The sequence below is a fragment of the Procambarus clarkii genome, chromosome 29, assembly GCF_040958095.1.
Source record: "Procambarus clarkii isolate CNS0578487 chromosome 29, FALCON_Pclarkii_2.0, whole genome shotgun sequence".
Taxonomy (NCBI): domain Eukaryota; kingdom Metazoa; phylum Arthropoda; class Malacostraca; order Decapoda; family Cambaridae; genus Procambarus; species Procambarus clarkii.
The window spans coordinates 20,195,712-20,222,154 of NC_091178.1; the positions used below are offsets into that span (position 1 = coordinate 20,195,712).

Sequence of the window (26,443 nt, forward strand, 5' to 3'; positions counted from 1 at the left end):
TCTACCGCAGATATAGACCCAGTAAACTGAAGGAGGAGGACGATTGGGCCAACATCGAACAACTTGTGATTCCCACCAGCCTGCGGCCCACTATTCTACACCTGGCCCACGGAGCACTCTCCCACTACGGCTTCAACAAGACTTACCATGGAATTCGTCAAGACTACTACTGGCCAGGTATGGTAAATAACGTCAAACAGTACGTAAAACAGTGTCATACATGTCAGATGGCAGGCAAACCGAACATCTCCATTCCCAGAGCGCCACTGATTCCCATACAGGTGCCTGTGGAACCTTTCCACAGACTCATAATAGACTGTGTTGGTCCTTTACCTCGGACCAGTTCAGGTAACGCCTACATCCTAACCATCCTGTGTCCTACCACCAGATTTCCCATAGCAGTTCCAGTGAAGAACATCACGGCTGCTACGGTTATAAAACATCTATTGAAGATCTTCACTCAATACGGATTTCCCAGGGAGATTCAGAGCGACTGTGGTACCAATTTCACCAGTGATCTCTTCAAAAGGACACTGGAGGAGTTCAACATCAAACAGGTATTGTCCAGCCCCTATCATCCTGCTTCACAGGGTTCTCTTGAACGTAATCATCAGACAATCAAAGCACTCTTGAAAAAGTTTTGTAGTGAAACCTCGAAGGATTGGGATAAGCAGATTGACCTTATAATGTGTATTTACAGAAGTCTCCCCAATGAGTCCCTAGGAGTATCTCCTTATGAGATGCTCTACGGCCGTAAGTGCCGTACTCCCCTTAAGGCTTTCAAAGACTCTCTCAGAGATGCCACCTTCAGTGAGCATCAGAATGTGCCCCAGTTTCTTCAAAACCTTCAACACATTCTAGAGAGAGTCCACCGTTTTGCCCATGATAATCTATTGAAAGCCCAGGAGAGAATGAAGACTCATTATGACCAGACCAGCAAAGTAAGAAAATTCAAGCCGGGAGATTTCGTCCTTGCATATTTCCCTATCCCAGGTTCACCTTTACAAAACAGGTTTTCAGGACCCTACCGCGTCAAAGAGTGCAGGAATAATAACAACTACGTAATAGAGACTCCAGATAGGCGGCGGAAGACCCAGCTGTGCCATGTCAACCTCCTGAAGCAATATAATGGTACTCCTCCCACTGTCCTAATAAACTGTTCTACCTTCACAGAACCCTACATCCACAGTGAGACCTTCCCAGCTTCTCCTCCTGAAAGCACTGACAAGGAGTCAGCGCTTTCTAATTCCGAAATCCTTAATGATCTTCCCAAATGCTTTCAGGATAATAATCGTGCTCCTTTGCCCTATTCTAATTCCACTCTCACCTCGTCAGATAAGCCCTTCATCCTCCATGTCGACGCCAGTGGTACCGACATTGGTGGTGTCGCGATGCAGCAACGAGGTGAGGAGAATACACCTGTTGGCAACTACTGCTACAAGGAACTACGTAACAATTGGCAAGGAGCTACTCTTCCTCATCCTGAAGCTCCAGCACTTCACTCCACACCTGAAAAGTGCTCGGTCCACCATCAACACGGACCACACCACTCCACACCTGCAAAGTGCTCGGTCCACCATCAACACGGACCACACCACCCTACACCTCTTGCAGCACGCCCACTTCTCATCTCAACGTCTTCTACTATGGGCTTGCTAACTGCAGAAAATCCACCTGGAGACACGCTATACCAAGATTCCGACAACATCTTAGCCCATGATCTCTCCAGAATTTATGAAGTAGAAGCGACTCCATCTATTACTCCACCACATAACGACGTACTTCTTCCAGAACCGCAGGCTTCGGGGGAGAGTTGTGACGATAATCTCCTTCAAGAGATTGAGCCTGCTCTTCCCTCCACAATTACGTCGTTATATATATATAAAACTACTGTGGAAGAAATGTCCAACAACGACAACAACACCAGCAGGGTTTGCCAGAGCGCAAAACGTATGCAGCCAGGGACACCTGCTCAGACTCAAACCGCCAAACTACCTGTCTTACTGCCGGCTCCTCGCCTGATTGGTCGCCGGTCTGGCTGCAACTGCACTCACCCCCCCATACTACTTGATGTCTGGGGCCGCCACGACCTCAGTCCTCAGAATATTCCGTGCTTTCACAGTTAACACTTCTCCCTGCTAGACGTAAGCTTTAGCGTACGTATACTGAGAGAGGTGATAGCTTAAAGCCAATATTCCAGCACCTCTCATACTTGTCTATTGCACTTCTTGTTATTTTGTCTTAACGTAACTTTTCATTGTGTCATTTAATTATTCTTATTATTTTGATTGATTTTATTATACGAATTTGTTTGACCATTCTATTCATGTTTTATTTCTTTAACGTAATTAAAATTTCATTGTTGAAATTTACTTGTGTTTTGTGTGTCTTCTCCTTACCTTACCACAGACGAAGTTCCAGATTTTCTATTTTTTTTTTTATACTATGTGACGAGGCCATACCCCTAGCTTTGAACAGCCGAACACCAACGCGTTACCGTCACAATATATATATATATCTATATATATATATATATATATATATATATATATATATATATATATATATATATATACATATATATATATATATATATATATATATATATATATATATATATATATATATATATATATATATATATATATATATATATATATTATTAAATATGACCGAAAAAGTAAGATTAATAATTCTAACACGAATTTTCTCAATCTTTCGTACATTACGCTTCACTGTTGGAGGTAAATAAAAAATCAATTCTCCAAAATTCATTTTTATTTCTAGTCTGACGCGACACGGGTGCGTTTCGTAAAACTTATTACATTTTCAAAGACTTTAGTTCACAAATACACAACTGATTAGAACTTACGTATCTCCGATTTTATATCTACATTTGAGTGAGGTGGGAGGGGTGATGTGGCATTAACACAAGACAGAACAAGAGGGGATATTAATAGGGTATTAAAAGTATCAACACAAGACAGAACACAAACAATGGGTATTGAATAGAAGTGTTTGTAGAAAGCCTATTGGTCCATATTTCTTGATGCTTCTATATTGGAGCGGAGTCTTGAGGTGGGTAGAATATAGTCGTGCAATAATTGGCTGTTGATTGCTGGTGTTGACTTCTTGATGTGTAGTGCCTCGCAAACGTCAAGCCGCCTGCTATCGCTGTATCTATCGATGATTTCTGTGTTGTTTACTAGGATTTCTCTGGCGATGGTTTGGTTGTGGGAAGAGATTATATGTTCCTTAATGGAGCCCTGTTGCTTATGCAGCGTTAAACGCCTAGAAAGAGATGTTGTTGTCTTGCCTATATACTGGGTTTTTTGGAGCTTACAGTCCCCAAGTGGGCATTTGAAGGCATAGACGACGTTAGTCTCTTTTAAAGCGTTCTGTTTTGTGTCTGGAGAGTTTCTCATGAGAAGGCTGGCCGTTTTTCTGGTTTTATAAACGTTTTTTTTACGGTTTTAAAACGGCCAGCCTTCTCATGAGAAACTCTCCAGACACAAAACAGAACGCTTTAAAAGAGACTAACGTCGTCTATGCCTTCAAATGCCCACTTAGGGACTGTAAGCTCCAAAAAACCCAGTATATAGGCAAGACAACAACATCTCTTTCTAGGCGTTTAACGCTGCATAAGCAACAGGGCTCCATTAAGGAACATATAATCTCTTCCCACAACCAAACCATCGCCAGAGAAATCCTAGTAAACAACACAGAAATCATCGATAGATACAGCGATAGCAGGCGGCTTGACGTTTGCGAGGCACTACACATCAAGAAGTCAACACCAGCAATCAACAGCCAATTATTGCACGACTATATTCTACCCACCTCAAGACTCCGCTCCAATATAGAAGCATCAAGAAATATGGACCAATAGGCTTTCTACAAACACTTCTATTCAATACCCATTGTTTGTGTTCTGTCTTGTGTTGATACTTTTAATACCCTATTAATATCCCCTCTTGTTCTGTCTTGTGTTAATGCCACATCACCCCTCCCACCTCACTCAAATGTAGATATAAAATCGGAGATACGTAAGTTCTAATCAGTTGTGTATTTGTGAACTAAAGTCTTTGAAAATGTAATAAGTTTTACGAAACGCACCCGTGTCGCGTCAGACTAGAAATAAAAATGAATTTTGGAGAATTGATTTTTTATTTACCTCCAACAGTGAAGCGTAATGTACGAAAGATTGAGAAAATTCGTGTTAGAATTATTAATCTTACTTTTTCGGTCATATTTAATAATATATGTCTACAGGAAAGACTGCTACCAAAATATACTAATATATATATATATATATATATATATATATATATATATATATATATATATATATATATATATATATATATATATATATATATATATATAAATATATGTATATATATATATATATATATGTCGTACCTAGTAGCCAGAACTCACTTCTCAGCCTACTATGCAAGGCCCGATTTGCCTAATAAGCCAAGTTTTCATGAATTAATGTTTTTTCGTCTACCTAACCTACCTAACCTAACCTAACCTAGCTTTTTTTGGCTACCTAACCTAACCTTACCTATAAAGATAGGTTAGGTTAGGTTAGGTAGGGTTGGTTAGGTTCGGTCATATATCTACGTTAATTTTAACTCCAATAAAAAAAAATTGACCTCATACATAGTGAAAAGGGCAGCTTTATCATTTCATAAGAAAAATATTATAGAAAATATATTAATTCAGGAAAACTTGGCTTATTAGGCAAATCGGGCCTTGCATAGTAGGCTGAGAAGTGAGTTCTGGCTACTAGGTACGACATATATATATATATATATATATATATATATATATATATATATATATATATATATATATATATATATATATATGTCGTATCTAGTAGCCAGAACGCACTTCTCGGCCTACTATGCAAGGCCCGATTTGCCTAATAAGCCAAGTTTTCATGAATTAATTGTTTTTCGACTACCTAACCTACCTAACCTAACCTAACCTACTTTTTCGGCTACCTAACCTAACCTATAAAGATAGGTTAGGTTAGGTTAGGTAGGGTTGGTTAGGTTCGGTCATATATCTACGTTAATTTTAACTCCAATAAAAAAAAATTGACCTCATTCATAATGAAATAGGTAGCTTTATCATATCATAAGAAAAACATTAGAGAAAATATATTAATTCAGGAAAACTTGGCTTATTAGGCAAATCGGGCCTTGCATAGTAGGCCGAGAAGTGCGTTCTGGCTACTAGGTACGACATTATATATATATATGTATATATATATATATATATATATATATATATATATATATATATATATATATATATATATATATATATATATATATATATATATAAATATATATACCAAGCAAATATTGCGTCAGCCAGAAAAATGATAGGATGGATTACTAGAACTTTCAAATCCAGGGATCCCATCACAATGGTTGTACTCTTCAAGTCACTTGTACTCACCTAGTTGTGCTTGCGGTGGTTGAGCTCTGGCTCTTTGGTCCCGCCTCTCAACCGTCAATCAACAGGTGTACAGATTCCTGAGCCTATTGAGCTCTATTATATCTACACTACATATCTGAATCGCCATGCAACCTCTGAAGAGACAACTAACACAACACCTATAACCCCTATTAGACTATTTTACAGGAACTTCTTTTCCACAGCCCATAAAACGGAGGAAAGGGTCCTGAAAGATATTGTCAGTAGAAACGCTATCCCTACAGACAAAAATCAGAAGATACAACTGACGATTTACTATAAAACCAGAAAAACGGCCAGCCTACTCATGAGAAACTCTCCAGACACAAAGCAGAACGCTTTAAAAGAGACCAACGTCGTTTATGCCTTCAAATGCCCTCTTGGGGACTGTAAGCTCCAAAAAACCCAGTATATAGGCAAGACAACAACATCTCTTTCCAGGCGTTTAACGATGCATAAACAACAGGGCTCCATTAAGGAACATATAATCTCTTCCCACAAACAAACCATCACCAGAGAAATCTTAGTAAACAACACAGAAATCATCGATAGATACAGCGATAGCAGGCGGCTTGACGTTTGCGAGGCTCTACACATCAAGAAGTCAACACCAGCAATCAACAGCCAATTAATGCACAACTATATTCTACCCACTTCAAGACTCCGCTCCAATATAGAAGCATCAAGAAATATGGACCAATAGGCTTTCTACAATTACTTCCATTCAATACCCTTTGTTTCGTGTTCTGTCTTTTGTTCGAATTTAATACTCATTCAATACCCATTGTTTCGTGTTCTGTCTTGTGTTGGAATTTAATACCCATTGAATACCCATTGTTGAAAGTTCGTTTTTCACCTCATCCACCACACCCAAATGTAGATATAAACCTCGAAGATGTGTAAAGCTCTACTCAGTTTCAGTTGTGTGTTTGTAAACTAAAGTTTTTGAAAATGTAATAAGTTTTACGAAACGCGCTCAAGTGTCGCGTCAGACTAGAAATAAAAATGAATTTTGGAGAATTGATCTTTGAATTACCATCAACAGTGAAAAGAAACATAGGAAAGATAGAGAAAATTCGTGTTAGAATTATTACTCTTACTTTTTCGGTCATATTTAATAATATACATATATATATATATATATATATATATATATATATATATATATATATATATATATATATATATATATATATATATATATATATATATATATATATATATATATATATATATATAAATATATATATATATATATATATATATATATATATATATATATATATATATATATATATATATATATATATATATATATATATATATATATAAAGTTTGTGAGGGTACCACCTCTGGTGCCAATGTGGGGACCCATAGCCTCGGAGAAGAAAATAAAAAGTATTCAGAGGAGACCTTGTGGTTTCTCACTGAACACTAATATTATCTTCTCCTACCACCCCTATTCTTGTGTATGTACACATATATATTTGCTTTATTTGAACTTTGTTACAAAAAAGGAGTTACAAAGATGGTTATCATAGGTTGTCGAGTTCCTCCAGCTCCTCAGATGGCGGGCAGGAACCCTGGATGCAGTGCGCATTTCCCCTCTGTATTGCCACGCTGAGGCGCTGGAAAAGAAAGCTGGCAGCTCTAGGGTCCCTTGTTGTTTCAATGCGCCTAGAACCCAGTTCCATAAAAAAACTGGTAGCACTTTTACCCCAGGCGCCGAGTGTGTCAGAAGCAATGGGGGACAAAATTGTAGTGGTGATCCAGTTCTCTATACTTACGGGATTTGGCTGCTTCCCTGTGGGTGGCAGCGCCACCTGGTTGTGTAACACTGAGGTCAATTTAGGTGTTAGCCAGGGTTGATACGCAAGTGTAGTCCCATACCAACTGCTTGCCATTCTTCCAGGGGTTCACTGTGATACCATCTGGGCGACCAATAAGAGCATCAAAGTTATGGGACGTTAGGTAACGTGGCTCTCTTTCAGCTGAGCATCCAGCTGTGGTAAGGCTCCTCTTGATGATGTCGTTAACTTCACTGTTCCTCGAGTGCCATCCCCCTGTGCTTTCGCAGAGTAGGCCATGGTGGCCGTACCTGTCAGCCACCACCTCCCCGCAAATACACCTATATCTGGTGTGGATTGGGGCAGCAAGGCCTAGGGCCACAGCAATATCGGAGGGCGTGTGGTGTGAGACGCGTGCCAGTTGCCGACATTGGGGTTGTTAACAGGAAATCCCCTGCATGTGGGGCTGCTACTGCTTTGAGGCGAGCAAGGTCGTGTTGTGTTATTGCAGCAACCAGGCACTCTGCAGCAACTTGGTCTACAATGGGGCCATCCCAGCTGGATTGCTTGTGGGCTGTCGGGGAGGTGGTTGAGGTGATGATACCTGGTTACCTGGTTGATGGGCTTCTGGGAGTTCTTCTACTCCCCAAGCCCGGCCCGAGGCCAGGCTTGACTTGTGAGAGTTTGGTCCACCAGGCTGTTGCTTGGAGCGGCCCGCAGGCCCACATACCCACCACAGCCCGGTTGGTCCGGCACTCCTTGGAGGAATAAATCTAGTTTCCTCTTGAAAATGTCCACGGTTGTTCCGGCAATATTTCTTATGCTTGCTGGGAAGACGTTGAACAACCGCGGACCTCTGATGTTTATACAGTGTTCTCTGATTGTGCCTATGGCACCTCTGCTCTTCACTGGTTCTATTCTACATTTTCTTCCATATCGGTCACTCCAGTACGTTGTTATTTTACTGTGATGGGCCTGCACGAGAGGCCCACTCTGTGGCACAGCGTGTAAAATTGGGATCATGTACACCTGCCAGCTGATGTAAGTGGGCAGGTAGAATTTCCTTCATAAGGTCGTCGGATGCTGATAAGACGGACAGGAAGGCTGGAACAGCGGTTTGCGTTGCTGTTCGAACTCCAAGGCCCCCAAGTCTTACGGGAAGAGAGGCTTGTTTCCACTGTAGGTCATCAAGAGAGAGAGGTTATGGGCTTTTTCTAGCATTGATTTTAGTAACCGGTCATACTCACTTAGTTTTTGGCTACTGTAAGATGGTGAACACCTCAGAAAGTAGGTTAACCTGGGGAGGGACAGACATCTGGTGATGAGGTAGAGTGCATCATGAGCATCAATATCCTCAATCCTTCCATCCATCCTCTTAAGGTCGGCGATTTTCTTGTCAAGGACCTCATCGATGGCTTTCAACCCCAGGGGAGCTCCTAGGAGTGTGCTGTCTTCAGGTTTAGTTTTATGGATATTTGGCAGAAGACCCTCTATTCTCTCTACGATGCCCCGGTTAGAACATATTATTTCACATTTAGAAGGGTTTAGGGTGAGGCCTAAAACTGCACCTTGCTCCTGGATTTTTCTGATGTCCTCCAGGAGGGAGTCTTGGGAACCAGCTAGGGTACCATCATCCAAGAACCAGATGTTAAGCTCGCTGGACAGGACCTCTGTGACTTGTTTGATGACTATGCAGAAAAGGAGAGGAGCAAGGGGGTCACCCTGTTGGACGCCTTCTCGCGAGTCAATTTCATGTTCGCCAAAAAGTAGCTTAAGATCTATACTGTAGCATGAATGTACAAAAGGGTAGAGGGAAGGGAAATGACTATGAACCGCACGGAGTACAGCATCCCTCCGCACCAAATTGAAGGCATTTTTGAAATCTAGCTTGATAAGGGCCTTTTCGTCTGTGATGTTGGCAATGAAGGCTCGAGCTGCATGGGCTGCCGCCTCACACCCTTATGGAATGCCAAACCCGAGCTGTTTTGGCTTCAGCATGTTGGCCGCTGCATCACTAACTGTTCTTGCAGCTGCCTTTGCGACGAGACGCCGGAGAGAATTGCCCACAGCTATTGGCCTGATCCCTACATCCTTTTTCTTTAGAGCACAGAGAGATGCTCCAAAAAAGATAGGTCTTATGGTCGCTGGTATGTTGCCAGCTAGACATGTGTTGGTGAATCTGGTTAGTTCCACCAAGAGGTTCTTTGCAATGTCACCCAGTGCATGGTTGAGCATTTGCTTGAGGTGGTTGGGTTTTAGTCCTGTGAACCCACCTGCTGCTCCTGTTGGGAAGGACATGGCTGCTTTATGGACCACAGATTCAGCCACCCAGAGAGGTTCTGCTCCGGTAGCCCCCACTTGTACAATGGCGTCCTCACGCGGAGCCCTAGGTGGGTGTTTCTCCCTTAGGGCTTGAGCTGTTGCGGCATCTCTGTCGGCAATTGAGTCCTCACTGGTGATGACTCCTATTGCGCCAATAGTGCTTCCTTCTTCTATTTTCTTAGTGACTGATGTTCTGATTTTTGATGTCTCGGATATGCCACTGTTGTTCTTCCTGCCGTGGGTGTTTCTCGCGCGAGTGGGAAGGCGCACCTGGTTGTCCTCCCTAGGAAAATCATTTATAGCTTTGATGACTGAGGCAGCTAAGGATTTGTCTCTCCTTGCAGGGGTGGCTAGGCATATGTTGCCAAACAGTAGGAGGTTGTGCTATGCTTGGGTCGTTCCAGGAGAGTCGTTGACCTTTCTCAGGAGGGCAGTTAATTTGGCTGCTGCATGGGGGCGGGCTGCTTTAGGGATGTGATTCAAGGTTCTGGCTGATGTTGCTTTGATAGCTTCTAATAAATTTTCTGTGGGAATGAAGGTCTGGGAGGTGTTTTGCCTTACCGGCGGTGTGGGCTGTTGATTGGTGTTCTCCCTGGGAGGGCGCCCAGAACCCAAACACCTGGCTCCGTTGTGGTAATGAATGTGCTCATTACCGTCACTCGACCGGATATAGCATACCTTGTCACACGTCTGACATCTGCCTTGTCTACCCCTGCTAGATGGCTCATCTTGGCTTGGAGAAGCCTGGCTGTCTGTTGAGAGCTGCGACATGGGCGGGCGCTGTGCGGGCGCTGGGCGGGAGGGTGGACGGCGGGTCGAGACTGGAGGGTGGGCGGTGGTTGGAGGCTGGGGGGATAGTCAGCTGGCCGTGTCACTTACCACTCAGATGAGTGGTAATACATATACCACCTCTATACACTGTGTGGGTATACACCCACTACACAATATGTGGGTATGCATTGGGTGGGTGGGTGGCGTAGACACACATGGGAGCCTCCCGGGTTCTATGGGCGGGTGGCAAGGTGGCCTCCTGGGTGGGGAGGAGACGCGGTGGGGTGGGGAAGGAGGGGGAGAGCAGGTACTTCCCGGCCTGGGCGCTGGGTGGGGGCGGGGGTCAGGGCGACACTAACACTGGTATAATTCCCCGTATATCACTGCACAATAATGAATGAATCACACACTTGTAATCTGACTCACTGCACGTGTGATGTACTCACAATATGATAGACATGTTGCGCCAATTATCGCTGACAACGTAACTTGTTCAACAAAACTTTCAAAAAAGAAAAACACAAAACACTATTTGGCACACGGGTAACCCCCACCTCTCTCTCCTGACCACACAACACCCCTCACTCATCCCCCACCTCCCCTCACTATGGGCGGCCTGCAGGGTCCATCCTGGCCCCTCACTACAGCCTCCATCACTCCACACTGCCAACTCACCAGTTTTGATAAGTTTTCACATAGATGGTACACCGTAGGCACTTCCGGCCACTCCCACGTCTGCTTGGTGTATTAACGGTGAATATGGTTGAGTCTTGGTACGGTGAGGCCAAGATGTCTCAGGGTAATGGCTGAGAAGCCAGCAGCTCCTCCGCCCAACGTCCGTCCCTTAGGCCTCTCTCTCTCTCTCTCTCTCTCTCTCTGTATATATATATATATATATATATATATATATATATATATATATATATATATATATATATATATATATATATATATATATATATATATATATATATATATATATATATATACTAGGAAGGGAGTACCACCTCTAGCTGGAAGAAGGGGGACCCATAGCCTCGGAGGAAACCACGCATAACGCATTAGAGGGAATGTTTAGATCCCCTCCAATACAGTTTCTGTGTGCTTTTCTCCTACCACCCCCTTCCTTTTTTATTTTTTGTGCTTTATTATGCATTTGATGGTTACAAGATATACATGGGTTGATACAAAAATAATAATGCAAAAAGGTGCTTAAAGGTTATGGATCTCTTGAAAAACACAACAATGGGAAACATTGATGAATGTCACAGACGGGTTCGATCATTGTTGCAAGTCAAACACTTCTTCGAATTCCTCTGAAGTTGGACTAGTGCCCAAGACGCAACAGGCATTTCCCCTCTGAATCGCAACACTGAGGCGCTGGAACAAGAAACTTTTTGCTCTCTGGTCTTTTGTAGCGCTGATCAATTTGTCCCCCAATTCCTTCAGGAACTTCAATGCACATTTTCCCCACGAACCGAGGGTCTCCGAGCCGATCGGAACAAAGCTGTAGCAGTGTGCTAGACCTCTGTATTTAATAATTTTCTGCGATTCCCTGAAAGAAGCAGCACCACCGCTTTCACGTGTGCTGTAGTGGAGGTAGGTACTGGCCAGTGTGGCAGCGCACGTGTAGTCCCATACCACTTGCTTACCATCCTTCCAAGGTAGCAAGGTGACCCCATCAGGGCGCTTCTGAGGGTCGTTAGGTCTGGATAAGTGTGGTTCTCTTTGTGCCGGGCAGCGGGCTGTGGCGAGGCTCCTCTTGATGATGTCGTTGACTTCTTCATGTCTTGCGATTTTACCCTGTGATTTACGACATACCAGACCATGACGACCATATTGGTCTGCCATCGCAGTTCCGCAGATGCACCTATGTTCGGTGAGGATCGGGGCGGCAAGGCGAAGGGCAACTCCAATGCGGAGAGCGTCATGACTGAGGCGAGTTCCCTGGGCTGCATTGGGCACAGCAAATAAAAAATCCCCGGCGTGGGGTGCTGTTACCGCTAGGAGGCGGGCTTTGTTTTCAGCATCAGCGTTGTCAATCATTGCTGTGACAGTCTTTTCCATTATGGGGCTATCCCAGTGGGCCTGCTTGTGGTCTTTTGGGACTTGTGGTCGGGGTTGAGGGTGTGCAATGGTGTCCCATTGTCTGGCTGCTTCGATGAACGTTTGATCATGAGTTCCCGCTGTCTCTCTCATACGCTCTGGTAGGATCTGCCCTACCAATTCGTTGGCTGCTGTACATGAGGATAAGAATGCTGGAAGTGCTACCTCAGTTGCCTTTCGTATGCCTATTCCTCCAAATCTCACTGGGAGTGTTGCTTGGTCCCACTGACTGTCATCTAAATCTAGGTTGAGCGCCTTCCTGAATATTGACCTGAGGAGCTCATCATATTGATTTAGAAGTGGGTTGCCAAAAGTTGGTGCACACCTTAAGAAGTATGTTAGCCTGGGCAAGGTAAGGCACTTTGTGAGAAGGTAGAGGGCATCGTGGGAGTCCAAGTCCCCAATTCTCTCTTCCATCCTCTTTAGGTCTCTAAACTTTTCGTCAAGGAATGCAGCAATGGCATTGTGGCCCAGAGGTGCTCCGAGTAGTGTGCTGTCGGTAGGTTTAACGAATGAGGCTTCTGGTAGAGCTGATTTCACTGCTCTAATGATTACTTCACTAGATGCAATAATTTCGCACTTGGAGGAGTTAAGAACGAGACCCATGGACTCCCCCCGTGTCTTCACCAGCTGTAGGTCTTCTAGCAGGGAATCTTGTGTGCCTGCCAGAGTGCCATCATCCAGGAACCAGATGTTGAGCTCGCTGGACAGTCTGGTTGTAATTTCTCGAACCGCTATGCAAAAGAGGAACGGTGCAAGTGGGTCACCCTGTTGAATTCCCTCTGCTGAGGTGACTTCATGTTTGCCAAACAGGAGGGTTGAGTCTTTGCTGTAGCCTGCTGACACAAACGGGAGAATGCTTGGGCAATGTTCCTGAACTGCAGTGAGGATAGCTTCCCTTTTGACCGAGTTGAAAGCGTTTTTAAAATCTAATTTTACTACTGCCTGGTCTTCAGTAAGAGAGCTAATGTAGGCTCGTGCAGCATGAGCCGCTGCTTCACAGCCTTGGGGGACTCCAAACCCCAGCTGGTTGGGTTGCAGCATGGTGGCTGCTTCCGTTCGGATACTTCTGACAGCAGCCCTTGCAACTAGGCGGCGAAGGGTATTACCAACGGCAATGGGTCTGATCCCTTCCCCCTTCTTTTTAAGGGCACATAGGGAAGCACCAAAGAAGAATGGTTTGATTTCATCAGGGATCAACCCGGCGAGGCAGTTGTTGACAAACGATGTGATTTCTGTCAGGAGCGCTTCTGCAGCTGGGCCAAGAACCGGGTTCACCATTTCCTTCACATGTTGAGGTCTTACCCCTGTGTAGCCTCCTGAGGAGCCCGGGGGAAATGAAGCGATAGCTTTATAAACCTCTGACTCCCGGAGGACGAGAGGTTCCTGGTTAGGGGCGAGCCTGACCTGTGGGGGAGGTTCACCTACGGCCCTGAGGGGGTGTTTTTCTCTCAGTGCTATATATATATATATATATATATATATATATATATATATATATATATATATATATATATATATATATATATATATATATATATATGTCGTACCTAGTAGCCAGAACTCACTTCTCAGCCTATTATGCAAGGCCCGATTTGCCTAATAAGCCAAGTTTTCCTGAATTATTATATTTTCTCTAATTTTTCTCTTATGAAATGATAAAGCTACCCATTTCATTATGTATGAGGTCAATTTTTTTTATTGGAGTTAAAATTAACGTAGATATATGACCGAACCTAACCATCCCTACCTAACCTAACCTAACCAATCTTTATAGGTTAGGTTAGGTTAGGTAGCCGAAAAAGTTAGGTTAGGTTAGGTTAGGTAGGTTAGGTAGTCGAAAAACAATTCATTCATGAAAACTTGGCTTATTAGGCAAATCGGGCCTTGCATAGTAGGCTGAGAAGTGAGTTCTGGCTACTAGGTACGACATATATATATATATATATATGTATATATATATATATATATATATATATATATATATATATATATATATATACATATATATATATATACCATTGCCGACCAAGAAGCTGCGACTTTGCTAGAAGCTGCGACAACATCACATGACACTGCCCGACTTAGAGCTGTAGCAGCTCCCCATGCAGGTGATTTCCTATTAGCAACCCCAATGTCAGCAACCGGCACCCGTCTCACACTGCAGGCCCTCCGAATTGCCGTGGCTCTCCGCCTCGCTGCCCCAATCCACACCGAATACAGGTGTATTTGCGGCGAGGCAGAGGCCGACAGATACGGACGGCATGGCCTTCTCTGCCAAAGGACAGGAGGATGGCATGCAAGACACGGCGAGGTCAATGGCATTATTAAGAGAAGCCTTACCACAGCCGGTTGTCCAGCAGAGAGAGAGCCCCGTTACCTAATGTCCCGCAACTCTGATGAGCCTGTCGGTCGCCCAGACGGAATCACGGTGAACCCCTGTAAGAATGGTAGACAGTTGGTGTGGGACTACACTTGCGTTTCAACTTTAGCCAATACCTATGTTGACTTCAGTGCTACACAAGCAGGAGGAGCTGCCAATCACCGGGAAGCGACCAAGTCACGTAAATACAGAGACCTTGAGCACCCCTACAATTTTGTCCTCATTGCCTCAGAGACACTTGGTGCCTGGGGTAAAAGTGATGCTAGCGTTTTGAAGGAGTTGGGAACTAAGCTAATCGAAACAACTAGAGACCCTAGAGCTGCCAGTTTTCTTTTTCAGCGCCTTAGTGTGGCAATCCAGAGAGGAAATGCTCACTGCATCCATGGTTCCTGCCCGCCATCTGAGGAGCTAGGGGAGCTGTTCAACTTGTGACGAGCAGCCTTGTACCCTGCATGTAATCAATATTGTAACTTTTTTTGTGTAATGACATTTTAAATAAAGTTAGATAAATATATATATATATATATATATATATATATATATATATATATATATATATATATATATATATATATATATATATATATATATGACTGAGCATTCACCTTGAATTCAAATGTTGTTTAATAGTATCGAATAATTAATCCGCACTTAAATTATTAGGAGACAAATGTCTTCTGATATAATACTGGTGAGTGATCCGTGGGAAACACGGAACACTAAATTATGATGAAATCTTTCAGGCAGGACAAAAATGATGTAATGAAAATGAAAGATGCTGAAGTGAATTATGAGTAGTAACACAAGAACAAGGACAGCTCCTGACAGTAAGTGGCAACACATGAACAAGGACAGCTCCTGACAGTAAGTGGCAACGCAAGAACAAGGACAGCTCCTGACAGTAAGTGGCAACACAAGAACAAGGACAGCTCCTGACAGTAAAGGGCAACACAAGAACAAGGACAGCTCCTGACAGTAAGGGGCAACACAAGAACAAGGACAGCTCCTGACAGTAAGTGGCAACACAAGAACAAGGACAGCTCCTGACAGTAAGTGGCAACACAAGAACAAGGACAGCTCCTGACAGTAAGGGGCAACACAAGAACAAGGACAGCTCCTGACAGTAAGTGGCAACACAAGAACAAGGACAGCTCCTGACAGTAAGTGGCAACACAAGAACAAGGACAGCTCCTGACAGTAAGGGGCAACACAAGAACAAGGACAGCTCCTGACAGTAAGTGGCAACACAAGAACAAGGACAGCTCCTGACAGTAAGGGGCAACACAAGAACAAGGACAGCTCCTGACAGTAAGGGGCAACACAAGAACAAGGACAGCTCCTGACAGTAAGTGGCAACACAAGAACAAGGACAGCTCCTGACAGTAAGTGGCAACACATGATCAAGAATCCTATTTAACAAGAACTAGAATAATTTCCTATATGCCCTTTCAACAAGGGTTGAAAGAGAATCAAGAAAAGGGGAAGGGAGTGGAAGCCGTTTTGGTGGAGTGGGGTTTGTGGTAGAGTAAATGTTAGGTGCTTATAGAGCGCGAGCTGGTAAGAAGCGATGAAGTTTTGAAGGAAATATGAGAAGAAATGGTATGAATTGTTGATGGTGGCTGGGCGCTGATTTTGTGGTGAATTGTATGTAATTTGTGTGAGTGAACTTATGCTTTTGTTTGTACTGCTTAAAAGCATATAACATTCACTTTTGCTAGTCACATAAAGCTCCCAAAATGTACCGATTTGTTCGCCGTACAAAAACAAAATAATATTTATTGTTGGAGTAATGGACAATCAGAGAGCACTTTGCTTCAGTCTGCGTTACGTTACCGTGGAGTTGGCTGCCCTGGGCTGGTACTCTTGCAACTTTTACTGCATTCATCTATTTTGTATACATGTAAAAGATAGTTATATTGTGGTCATCGATTAAGTAATACATTTCTTTTACTAACATTTGAACATCAAGGGAGAACAATGGCGAGATTTATAACTTAAAAATTGCAGCATTTGTTCAGAATTTTCTTACTCTCTCTTTGAGTGATATAGCTTGTGGTTTGTCTAATATGTTGAGTAATTTGTTTCAAGACTTTATGATATTACCTCTAACAGATCAACATATGCATTCATATTCCTTTAATTTTCCTAGTAGTATGAGACTGAGTCGGTGGGATAAAAAGAGCAAACATCTGACAAAAACATCGCCAATTTTTGTAAGGATTTTTTAGTCTACAGAACAGGTTACAACTAAGATACAGCTGCACACTTACTAACACACAACCAGAGATGGAAGAATAATAACTTGTACGCAAAATTTGACAATATTTCACTGCTGCTTGTAGCAAAGACCGGAAACTAATTACATTTTAGAACGTTATCGGGTAATCGAATTAGAAGTAACATACAATTCCCAAACTGTTTTATCACCTCAGGAAAATTTATACATTTTTTTTTAAACACGAGTTCTTACATTCTTGGACAGCCACTAGCACGCACAGAGTTTCGGGCAAGTCCTGAATCCTAATTTTCACACACACACACATACACACATTCCCAGAAAGCAGTCATTTCCAGCTGTCTAACTCACAGATACCTATTTACTGCTAGGTGGACAGGGGCATCGGGGTGAAATAAACTATTTTCACCTTAGGACTAGGAACCCCGCGCTCTGTCCACTCAGCCGTCACGCCGCCGTATATAAATGGTATACATCCTAAAAATCCACCGATTCGACCTTGTCTTGTGAAAAGATAAACCTTGCACTTCAGTTTACATTTAACACAGTCTCATTTATCACTCACGAAGAATACGATCAACTACCGAACTACCCAATACACTCTAATCTACAGACTTTATCCTTATTAGTGTAACTGTTGGCGAGGTTAGTGTTTTAAACTGTAATCTCCATGATTTAAACTGTTATATTAATATTTATATTTCTAATAAAATGGTCAGGATTAAACTGTAGCACTGTTCAGATATATTTATATTTTACTAGATGAGGCATCCAGCTGTGGTCCATCTACCACCTCCCCTCGTCCTCGTGGTGTGTGGATAGATGGGGGGTGTGAAGACAGGGGGGGTGTATAGAGACAGGGGAGGGTGGAGTGTGGAGACAGGAGAGGGTGGAGTGTGGAGACAGGGGAGGGTGGTGTGTGGAGACAGGGTAGGGTAGTGTGTGGAGACCGGGGAGGGGGCGGAGTGTGGAGACAGGGGAGGGGGTGGAGTGTGGAGATTGGGGAAGGTGTTGTGTGGAGACAGGCATGAGTGTGGACAATGGGATGAGTGAGGACACTGGGATGAGTGAGGAGACTGGAATGAGTGTGGACGCTGGGATGAGTGTGGACGCTTGGATGAGTGAGGACACTGGGATGAGTGTGAACACTGGGATGAGTGTGAACACTGGGATGAGTGTGGACACTAGAATGAGTGTGAACACTGGAATGAGTGTGGACACTGGGTTGAGTGTGGACGCTGGGTAAGTGTGAACACTGGGATGAGTGTGGACGCTGGGATGAGTGTGGACACTGGAATGAGTGTGGACGCTGGGATGAGTGTGGACGCTTGGATGAGTGAGGACACTGGGATGAGTGTGGACACTGGAATGAGTGTGGACGCTGGGATGAGTGTGAACGCTGGGATGAGTGTAGACACGGGAATGAGTGTGGACGCTGGGATGAGTGTGGACGCTGGGATGAGTGTGAACGCTGGGATGAGTGTAGACACGGGAATGAGTGTGGACGCTGGAATAAGTGTGAACGCTGGGATGAGTGTGGACGCTGGGATGAGTGTGGACGCTGGGATAAGTGTGAACGCTGGGATGAGTGTGGACGCTGGGATGAGTGTGGACGCTGGGATAAGTGTGAACGCTGGGATGTGTGTGGACGCTGGGATGTGTGTGGACACTTGAATGAGTGTGGGCACTGGGATGAGTGTGGACACTTGAATGAGTGTGGGCACGGGGTTGAGCGAGGACGCTGGGACGGGTGTAATAGCCGTGTTTGGTGTGGATGTTCGGACGGGTGTGGACACGGGGTTGAGGTTGTCCATCCTCGTCCCATCCTCGCTCGGACGAGGATGGACACCGGAACTAGGATGGACGCCAGTGGTAAAATAAACGATGTGTCAAGGTTGGAAGCCATGATGCAGGTCACGACGAGTGAGGTGGATACCGATGGCCTTGGTGATGGGGTAAACACAGACAATGTTTACTATCCATTAACTTTTAGTGACACACGCAGCTTCATCACGACAGCAAAGGCATCCCAACCAATACGTCCATTAAATTGCTGCACAATTAGAGGGATTTCAGCTCTCTAGTCGTGCTGCCATTATTTTGTAAACGATTGCAAAGCACATTATATATGAGTTATATAGATCGCGTTTGAAAAGTGTTTCGTCTTTTCCTGTGTTCGAAGCGCACCTCGAGACTTGCTTGTCTTAGCTCTTGCATCTCCTCTGTTGCATTTCTAACTTATCATTTTAATGAAAAAGGGTATTTTTTTATTTTTAAGATTAGTAATTGTATGGCTTATAATTTTTTTTAGTAGAAAAGCCCAATATAGTTTTTCTAAGCCTAATGTGGGTTTTGAGTATTATTTTTCGTTCTGTTGTCAGTTTTGACCAGGGAACCTTTTGAGTAGATTTATTAGCTGGCAATAAGAAGAACAGTTTAAAAACGAAATGAAAAACAATGAAAAAAATATATATACTCGCGAAATGAATGGTATCGTAAAAAAAACAGCTCACTTCCATCGCAATGCTATACAAATAATTAAATCAAAACGAAAATAAATTGAAATCTATGAAAATTCAATTTATCAATACAATCAGAAATATTCAACTGTAATCAAAATGTATTTAGTAAAGAGTGTGTTGCTATGCCGTACAACATATGGCGCTGACTTGAAAAAAATTGTTTTTATCTGTCACAGGTGTAGCATTTAATTAGTAGGTATATAAATACTTACACGTATTCAAACAGAACGTTGTGTCAAAATTTTAAAGCAATCGGTAAAGAACTTTCAGAGATTAGAGCGTATGTTGCTCTTAGGTCCAACAGATGGCGCTGTTTAAAAAAAAATGATTTTACCTGTCACAGGTGTGGCATGTATATAGCAGGGATTTAAAAACATGCGCGTATTCGAATGCAACATTGTGTCAAAATGTCAAAACAATCGGTAAAGAGGTTTCGGAGATTTCCCTTCACATGAAAAACTCAGTTTTTCAAAGTAAACATGTATTTACCTGTCAAAGACGTAATATTTATATAGTGTGTGTATATAAAAATGCACTCGTAGGCGAATGGAACTTGGTGTCAAAATTTTAAAGCAATCAGGGAAGAACTTTCAGAGATTAGCGATTTTGAACAAACGGACATTTTCATTTATATATATACTAGCAGTACCAGACCACAGCAACCTTCCCTGTCACTCTGTCCTCCCCACCATTCCCCACTCCACCATGCCCCACTCCCCCTGTCCCTCTGTCCTCCCCACCATTCTCCATTCCCCCATCCCCTCGTCCCACACCATCCCAAACTCCCCCGTCCCCTCGTCCTTCCCCATCATTAGCCCCTAGTCCTTCCCACCATCTCTCACTTCCGTCCCGTTGTCATCCCCACCATTCCCACACTTTCTCGTCTGATGCCTTCCCAAATGGTTTGATGTTCCCATCAGAAAATTGGGAACATCAAGTGATCTGATGTTCCCATCCATGACATATAAGTAAAACAGTTAAAAAACTGAAATGAAAATATGAAAAAGTAAAAAAATAAACTATACTCACGAAATGAATCGTATGGTAAACAACACAGCTCAATTTTAACGCAATTCACACCCAAAAAAATTAAATCAAAATGAAAATTAAATCGAAATCTATGAAAATTCAATTTATCAATGCAATCAAAAACATTGAAATGGAATTGTAACATATTTAGTATAGCATGAGTGTTCCTCATACAGGTACCATCGGTGCTGTTTTTCAAGAAAAGCATAGTTTTACCTGTAACAGGTGTGGCATCTATACTTATATTTACGAATTGAACGGTATGGTAAACAACACAGCTCAATTGCAACAAAATGTCACACAAAATAATTCGATAAAAAGTAAAATAAATTGAAGTCTATGAAAATATAATTTATCAATGCAATCGGAAACATTGAAATGGAATTCATGACATATTTAGTATAGCGTGCATGTTGCTATTATGTGCAACAGATGGCGCTGTTTTTCAAAAAACGCATGTTTTTACCTGTCACAGGGTTGGCATCTATATAGTAGGTATAGAAAAGGACGCACATATTTGAATGTAACGTTGTTTCAGAATTTCAAAGCAATCGGTGAAGAACTTTGGGAGATTACAGCACGTGTTGCTCTTACATCCAACAGATGGCGTTGTTTTTCAAAAAAGCATGTTTTCTCCGGCCACAGGTAAGCTATGTATATACTAGGTATATAGAAACACTTGCCTATTTGAATATAGGCCCGTGTTATATATATATATATATATATATATATATATATATATATATATATATATATATATATATATATATATATATATATATATATATATATATATATATATATATATATATATATATATGTCGTACCTATTAGCCAGAACGCACTTCTCGGCCAACTATGCAACGCCTGATTTGTCTAATAAGCCAAGTTTTCCTGAATTAATATATTTTCTCTCATTTTTTTCTTATGAAATGATAAAGTTACCCATTTCATTATGTATGAGGTCAATTGTTTTTTATTGGAGTTAAAATTAATGTAGATATATGACCGAACCTAACCAACCCTACCTAACCTAACCTAACCTATCTTTGTAGGTTAGGGTAGGTTAGGTAGCCGAAAAAGTTAGGTTAGGTTAGGTTAGGTAGGTTAGGTAGTCGAAAAACAATTAATTCATGAAAACTTGGCTTATTAGGCGAATCGGGACTTGAATAGTAGGCTGAGAAGTGCGTTCTGGCTACTAGGTACGACATATATATATATATATATATATATATATATATATATATATATATATATATATATATATATATATATATATATATATATATATGTTGTACCTAGTAGCCAGAACGCATATCTCAGCCTACTATGCAAGGCCCGATTTGCCTAATAAGCCAAGTTTTCATGAATTAATGTTTTTTCGACTACCTAACCTACCTAACCTAACCTAACCTAACATTTTCGGCTACCTAACCTAACCTAACCTATAAAGATAGGGCTTGAGCTGTTGCGGTATCTCTGTCGGCAATTGAGTCCTCACTGGTGATGACTCTTATTGCGCCAATAGTGTTTCCTTCTTCTATTTTCTTGGTTTCTGATGTTCTGATTTTTTATGTCTAGGATATGCCACTGTTACTCTTCCTGCCGTGGGTGTTTCTCGCACGAGTGGGAAGGCGCACCTGGTTGTCCTCCCTGGGAAAATCATTTATAGCTTTGATGACTGAGGCAGCTAAGGTTTTGTCTCTCCTTGCAGGGGTGGCTAGACATATGTTGCCAAACATTAGGAGGTTGTGCCATACTTGGGTCGTTCCAGGAGTCGTTGACCTTTCTCAGGAGGGCAGATAATTTGGCTGCTGCATGGGGGCGGGCTGCTTTAGGGATGTGTTGCAAGGTTCTGGCTAGTGTTGCTTTGATAGCTTCTAATAAATTTTCTGTGGGAATGAAGGTCTGGGAGGTGTTTTGCCTTACGGGCGGTGTGGGCTGTTGATTGGTGTTCTCCCTGGGAGGGCGCCCAGAACCCAAACACCTGGCTCCGTTGTGGTAATGATTGTGCACATTACCGTCACTCGACCGGATATAGCATACCCGGTCACACGTCTGACATCTGCCTTGTCTACCCCTGCTTGATAGCTCATCTTGGCTTGGAGAAGCCTGGCTGTCTGTTGAGAGCTGCGACATGGGCGGGCGCTGGGCGGGAGGGTGGACAGCGGGTGAAGACTGGTGGGTGGGCGGTGGTTGGAGGCTGGGGGGATAGTCAGCTGGCCGTGACACTTACCACTCAGATGAGTAGTAATACATATACCACCTCCATACAATGTGTGGGTATACACCCACTACACAATATGTGGGTATACATTGGGTGGGTGGGTGGCGTAGACACACATGGGAGCCTCCCGGGACCTATGGGCGGGTGGCAAGGTGGCCTCGTGGGTGGGGAGGCGACGTGGTGGGGTGGGTAGGAGGGGGAGAGCAGGTACTTCCCGGCCTGGGCGCTGGGTGGGGGCGGGGGTCAGGGCGACACTAACACTGGTATAATTACCCCGTATATCACTGCACAATGATGAATGAATCACACACTATACCTATGTTGACTTCAGTGCTACACAAGCAGGAGGAGCTGCCAATCACCGGGAAGCGGCCAAGTCACGTAAATACAGAGACCTTGAGCACCACTACAATTTTGTCCCCCATTGCCTCAGAGACACTTGGTGCCTGGGGTAAAAGTGCTGCTAGCTTTTTGAAGGAGTTGGGATCTAAGCTAATCGATACAACTAGAGACCATAGAGCTGCCAGTTTTCTTTTTCAGCGCCTTAGTGTGGCAATCCAGAGAGGAAATGCTCACTGCATCCATGGTTCCTGCCCGCCATCTGAGGAGCTAGGGGAGCTGTTCAACTTGTGACAAGCAGCCTTGTACCCTGCATGTAATCAATATTGTAACTTTTTTTGTGTAATGACATTTTCAAATAAAGTTAGATAAATATATATATATATATATATATATATATATATATATATATATATATATATATATATATATATATATATATATATATATATATATATATATATATATGTATATATATATATATATATATATATATATATATATATATATATATATATATATATATATATATATATATATATATATATATATATTTATATGACTGAGCATTCACCTTGAATTCAAATGTTGTTTAATAGTATCGAATAATTAATCCGCACTTAAATTATTAGGAGACAAATGTCTTCTGATATAATACTGGTGAGTGATCCGTGGGAAACACGGGACACTAAATTATGATGAAATCTTTCAGGCAGGAGAAAGATGATGTAATGAAAATGAAAGATGCTGAAGTGAATTGTGAGTAGTAACACAAGAACAAGGACAGCTCCTGACAGTAAGTGGCAACACAAGAACAAGGACAGCTCCTGACAGTAAGTGGCAACACAAGAACAAGGACAGCTCCTGACAGTAAGTGGCAACACAAGAACAAGGACAGCTCCTGACAGTAAGTGGCAACGCAAGAACAAGGACAGCTCCTGACAGTAAATGGCAACACAAGAACAAGGACAGCTCCTGACAGTAAGGGGCAACACAAGAACAAGGACAGCTCCTGACAGTAAGTGGCAACACAAGAACAAGGACAGCTCCTGACAGTAAGGGGCAACACAAGAACAAGGACAGCTCCTGACAGTAAGTGGCAACACAAGAACAAGGACAGCTCCTGACAGTAAGGGGCAACACAAGAACAAGGACAGCTCCTGACAGTAAGGGGCAACACAAGAACAAGGACAGCTCCTGACAGTAAATGGCAACACAAGAACAAGGACAGCTCCTGACAGTAAGTGGCAACACAAGAACAAGGACAGCTCCTGACAGTAAGGGGCAACACAAGAACAAGGACAGCTCCTGACAGTAAGGGGCAACACAAGAACAAGGACAGCTCCTGACAGTAAGGGGCAACACAAGAACAAGGACAGCTCCTGACAGTAAGGGGCAACACAAGAACAAGGACAGCTCCTGACAGTAAGGGGCAACACAAGAACAAGGACAGCTCCTGACAGTAAGGGGCAACACAAGAACAAGGACAGCTCCTGACAGTAAGTGGCAACACAAGAACAAGGACAGCTCCTGACAGTAAGTGGCAACACATGATCAAGAATCCTATTTAACAAGAACAAGAATAATTTCCTATATGCCCTTTCAACAAGGGTTGAAAGAGAATCAAGAAAAGGGCAAGGGAGTGGAAGCCGTTTTGGTGGAGTGGGGTTTGTGGTAGAGTAAATGTTAGGTGCTTATAGAGCGCGAGCTGGTAAGAAGCGATGAAGTTTTGAAGGAAATATGAGAAGAAATGGTATGAATTGTTGATGGTGGCTGGGCGCTGATTTTGTGGTGAATTGTATGTAATTTGTGTGAGTGAACTTATGCTTTTGTTTGTACTGCTTAAAAGCATATAACATTCACTTTTGCTAGTCACATAAAGCTCCCAAAATGTACCGATTTGTTCGCCTTACAAAAACATAAAATAATATTTATTGTTGGAGTAATGGACAATCAGAGAGCACTTTGCTTCAGTCTGCGTTACGTTACCGTGGAGTTGGCTGCCATGGGCTGGTACTCTTGCAACTTTTACTGCATTCATCTATTTTGTATACATGTAAAAGATAGTTATATTGTGGTCATCGATTAAGTAATACATTTCTTTTACTAACATTTGAACATCAAGGGAGAACAATGGCGAGATTTATAACTTAAAAATTGCAGCATTTGTTCAGAATTTTCTTACTCTCTCTTTGAGTGATATAGCTTGTGGTTTGTCTAATATGTTGAGTAATTTGTTTCAAGACTTTATGATATTACCTCTAACAGACCGACATATGCATTCATATTCCTTTAATTTTCCTAATAGTATGAAACTAAGTCGGTGAGATAAAAAGAGCAAACAACTGACTTAAACTGTTATATTAATATTTATTTTTTTAATAAAATGGTCAGGATTAAACTGTAACACTGTTCAGATATATTTATATTTTACTAGATGGGGCATCCAGCTGTGGTCCATCTACCACCTCCCCTCGCTCTCGTGGTGTGTGGAGAGAGGGGGGGGGGGGGTGTGGAGCTCTCAGCCAGAGCTCAGGATGGAAGCAAGTCGATGAGGAACTCTGTAGGGTAAGGCAGGTCCTAGTCAACAACGGCTTCTCCAATGGTTTCGTTGAAGACATCATAAGAAGGAAGATGAAATGCCATGCAACCTCTGAAGAGACAACTAACACAACACCTATACCCCCTATTAGACTATTTTACAGGAACTTCTTTTCCACAGCTCATAAAACGGAGGAAAGGGTCCTGAAAGATATTGTTAATAGAAATGTTATCCCTACAGACAAAAATCAGAAGATACAAGTAGATATATATGTATATATATATATATATATATATATATATATATATATATATATATATATATATATATATATATATATATATGTATATATATATATATATATATATATATATATATATATATATGTATATATATATATGTCGTACCTAATAGCCAGAACGCACTTCTCAGCCTACTATTCAAGGCCCGATTTGCCTAATAAGCCAAGTTTTCATGAATTAATGTTTTTTCGTCTACCTAACCTACCTAACCTAACCTAACCTAGCTTTTTTTGGCTACCTAACCTAACCTTACCTATAAATATAGGTTAGGTTAGGTTAGGTAGGGTTGGTTAGGTTCGGTCATATATCTACGTTAATTTTAACTCCAATAAAAAAAAATTGACCTCATACATAGAGAAAAGGGTTGCTTTATCATTTCAA

General features: G+C 42.3%; 1 protein-coding gene across 1 annotated transcript; it reads left to right on the forward strand.

Moving 5' to 3' along the window:
- Window positions 1–18,361: 18,361 nt before the first annotated feature.
- LOC138369635 (chloride intracellular channel protein 6-like) lies at window positions 18,362–18,775 on the forward strand. Its single transcript, XM_069333058.1, has one exon. It carries the CDS (start codon window positions 18,362–18,364, stop codon window positions 18,773–18,775), a length of 414 nt encoding a protein of 137 aa, XP_069189159.1.
- Window positions 18,776–26,443: the final 7,668 nt, after the last annotated feature.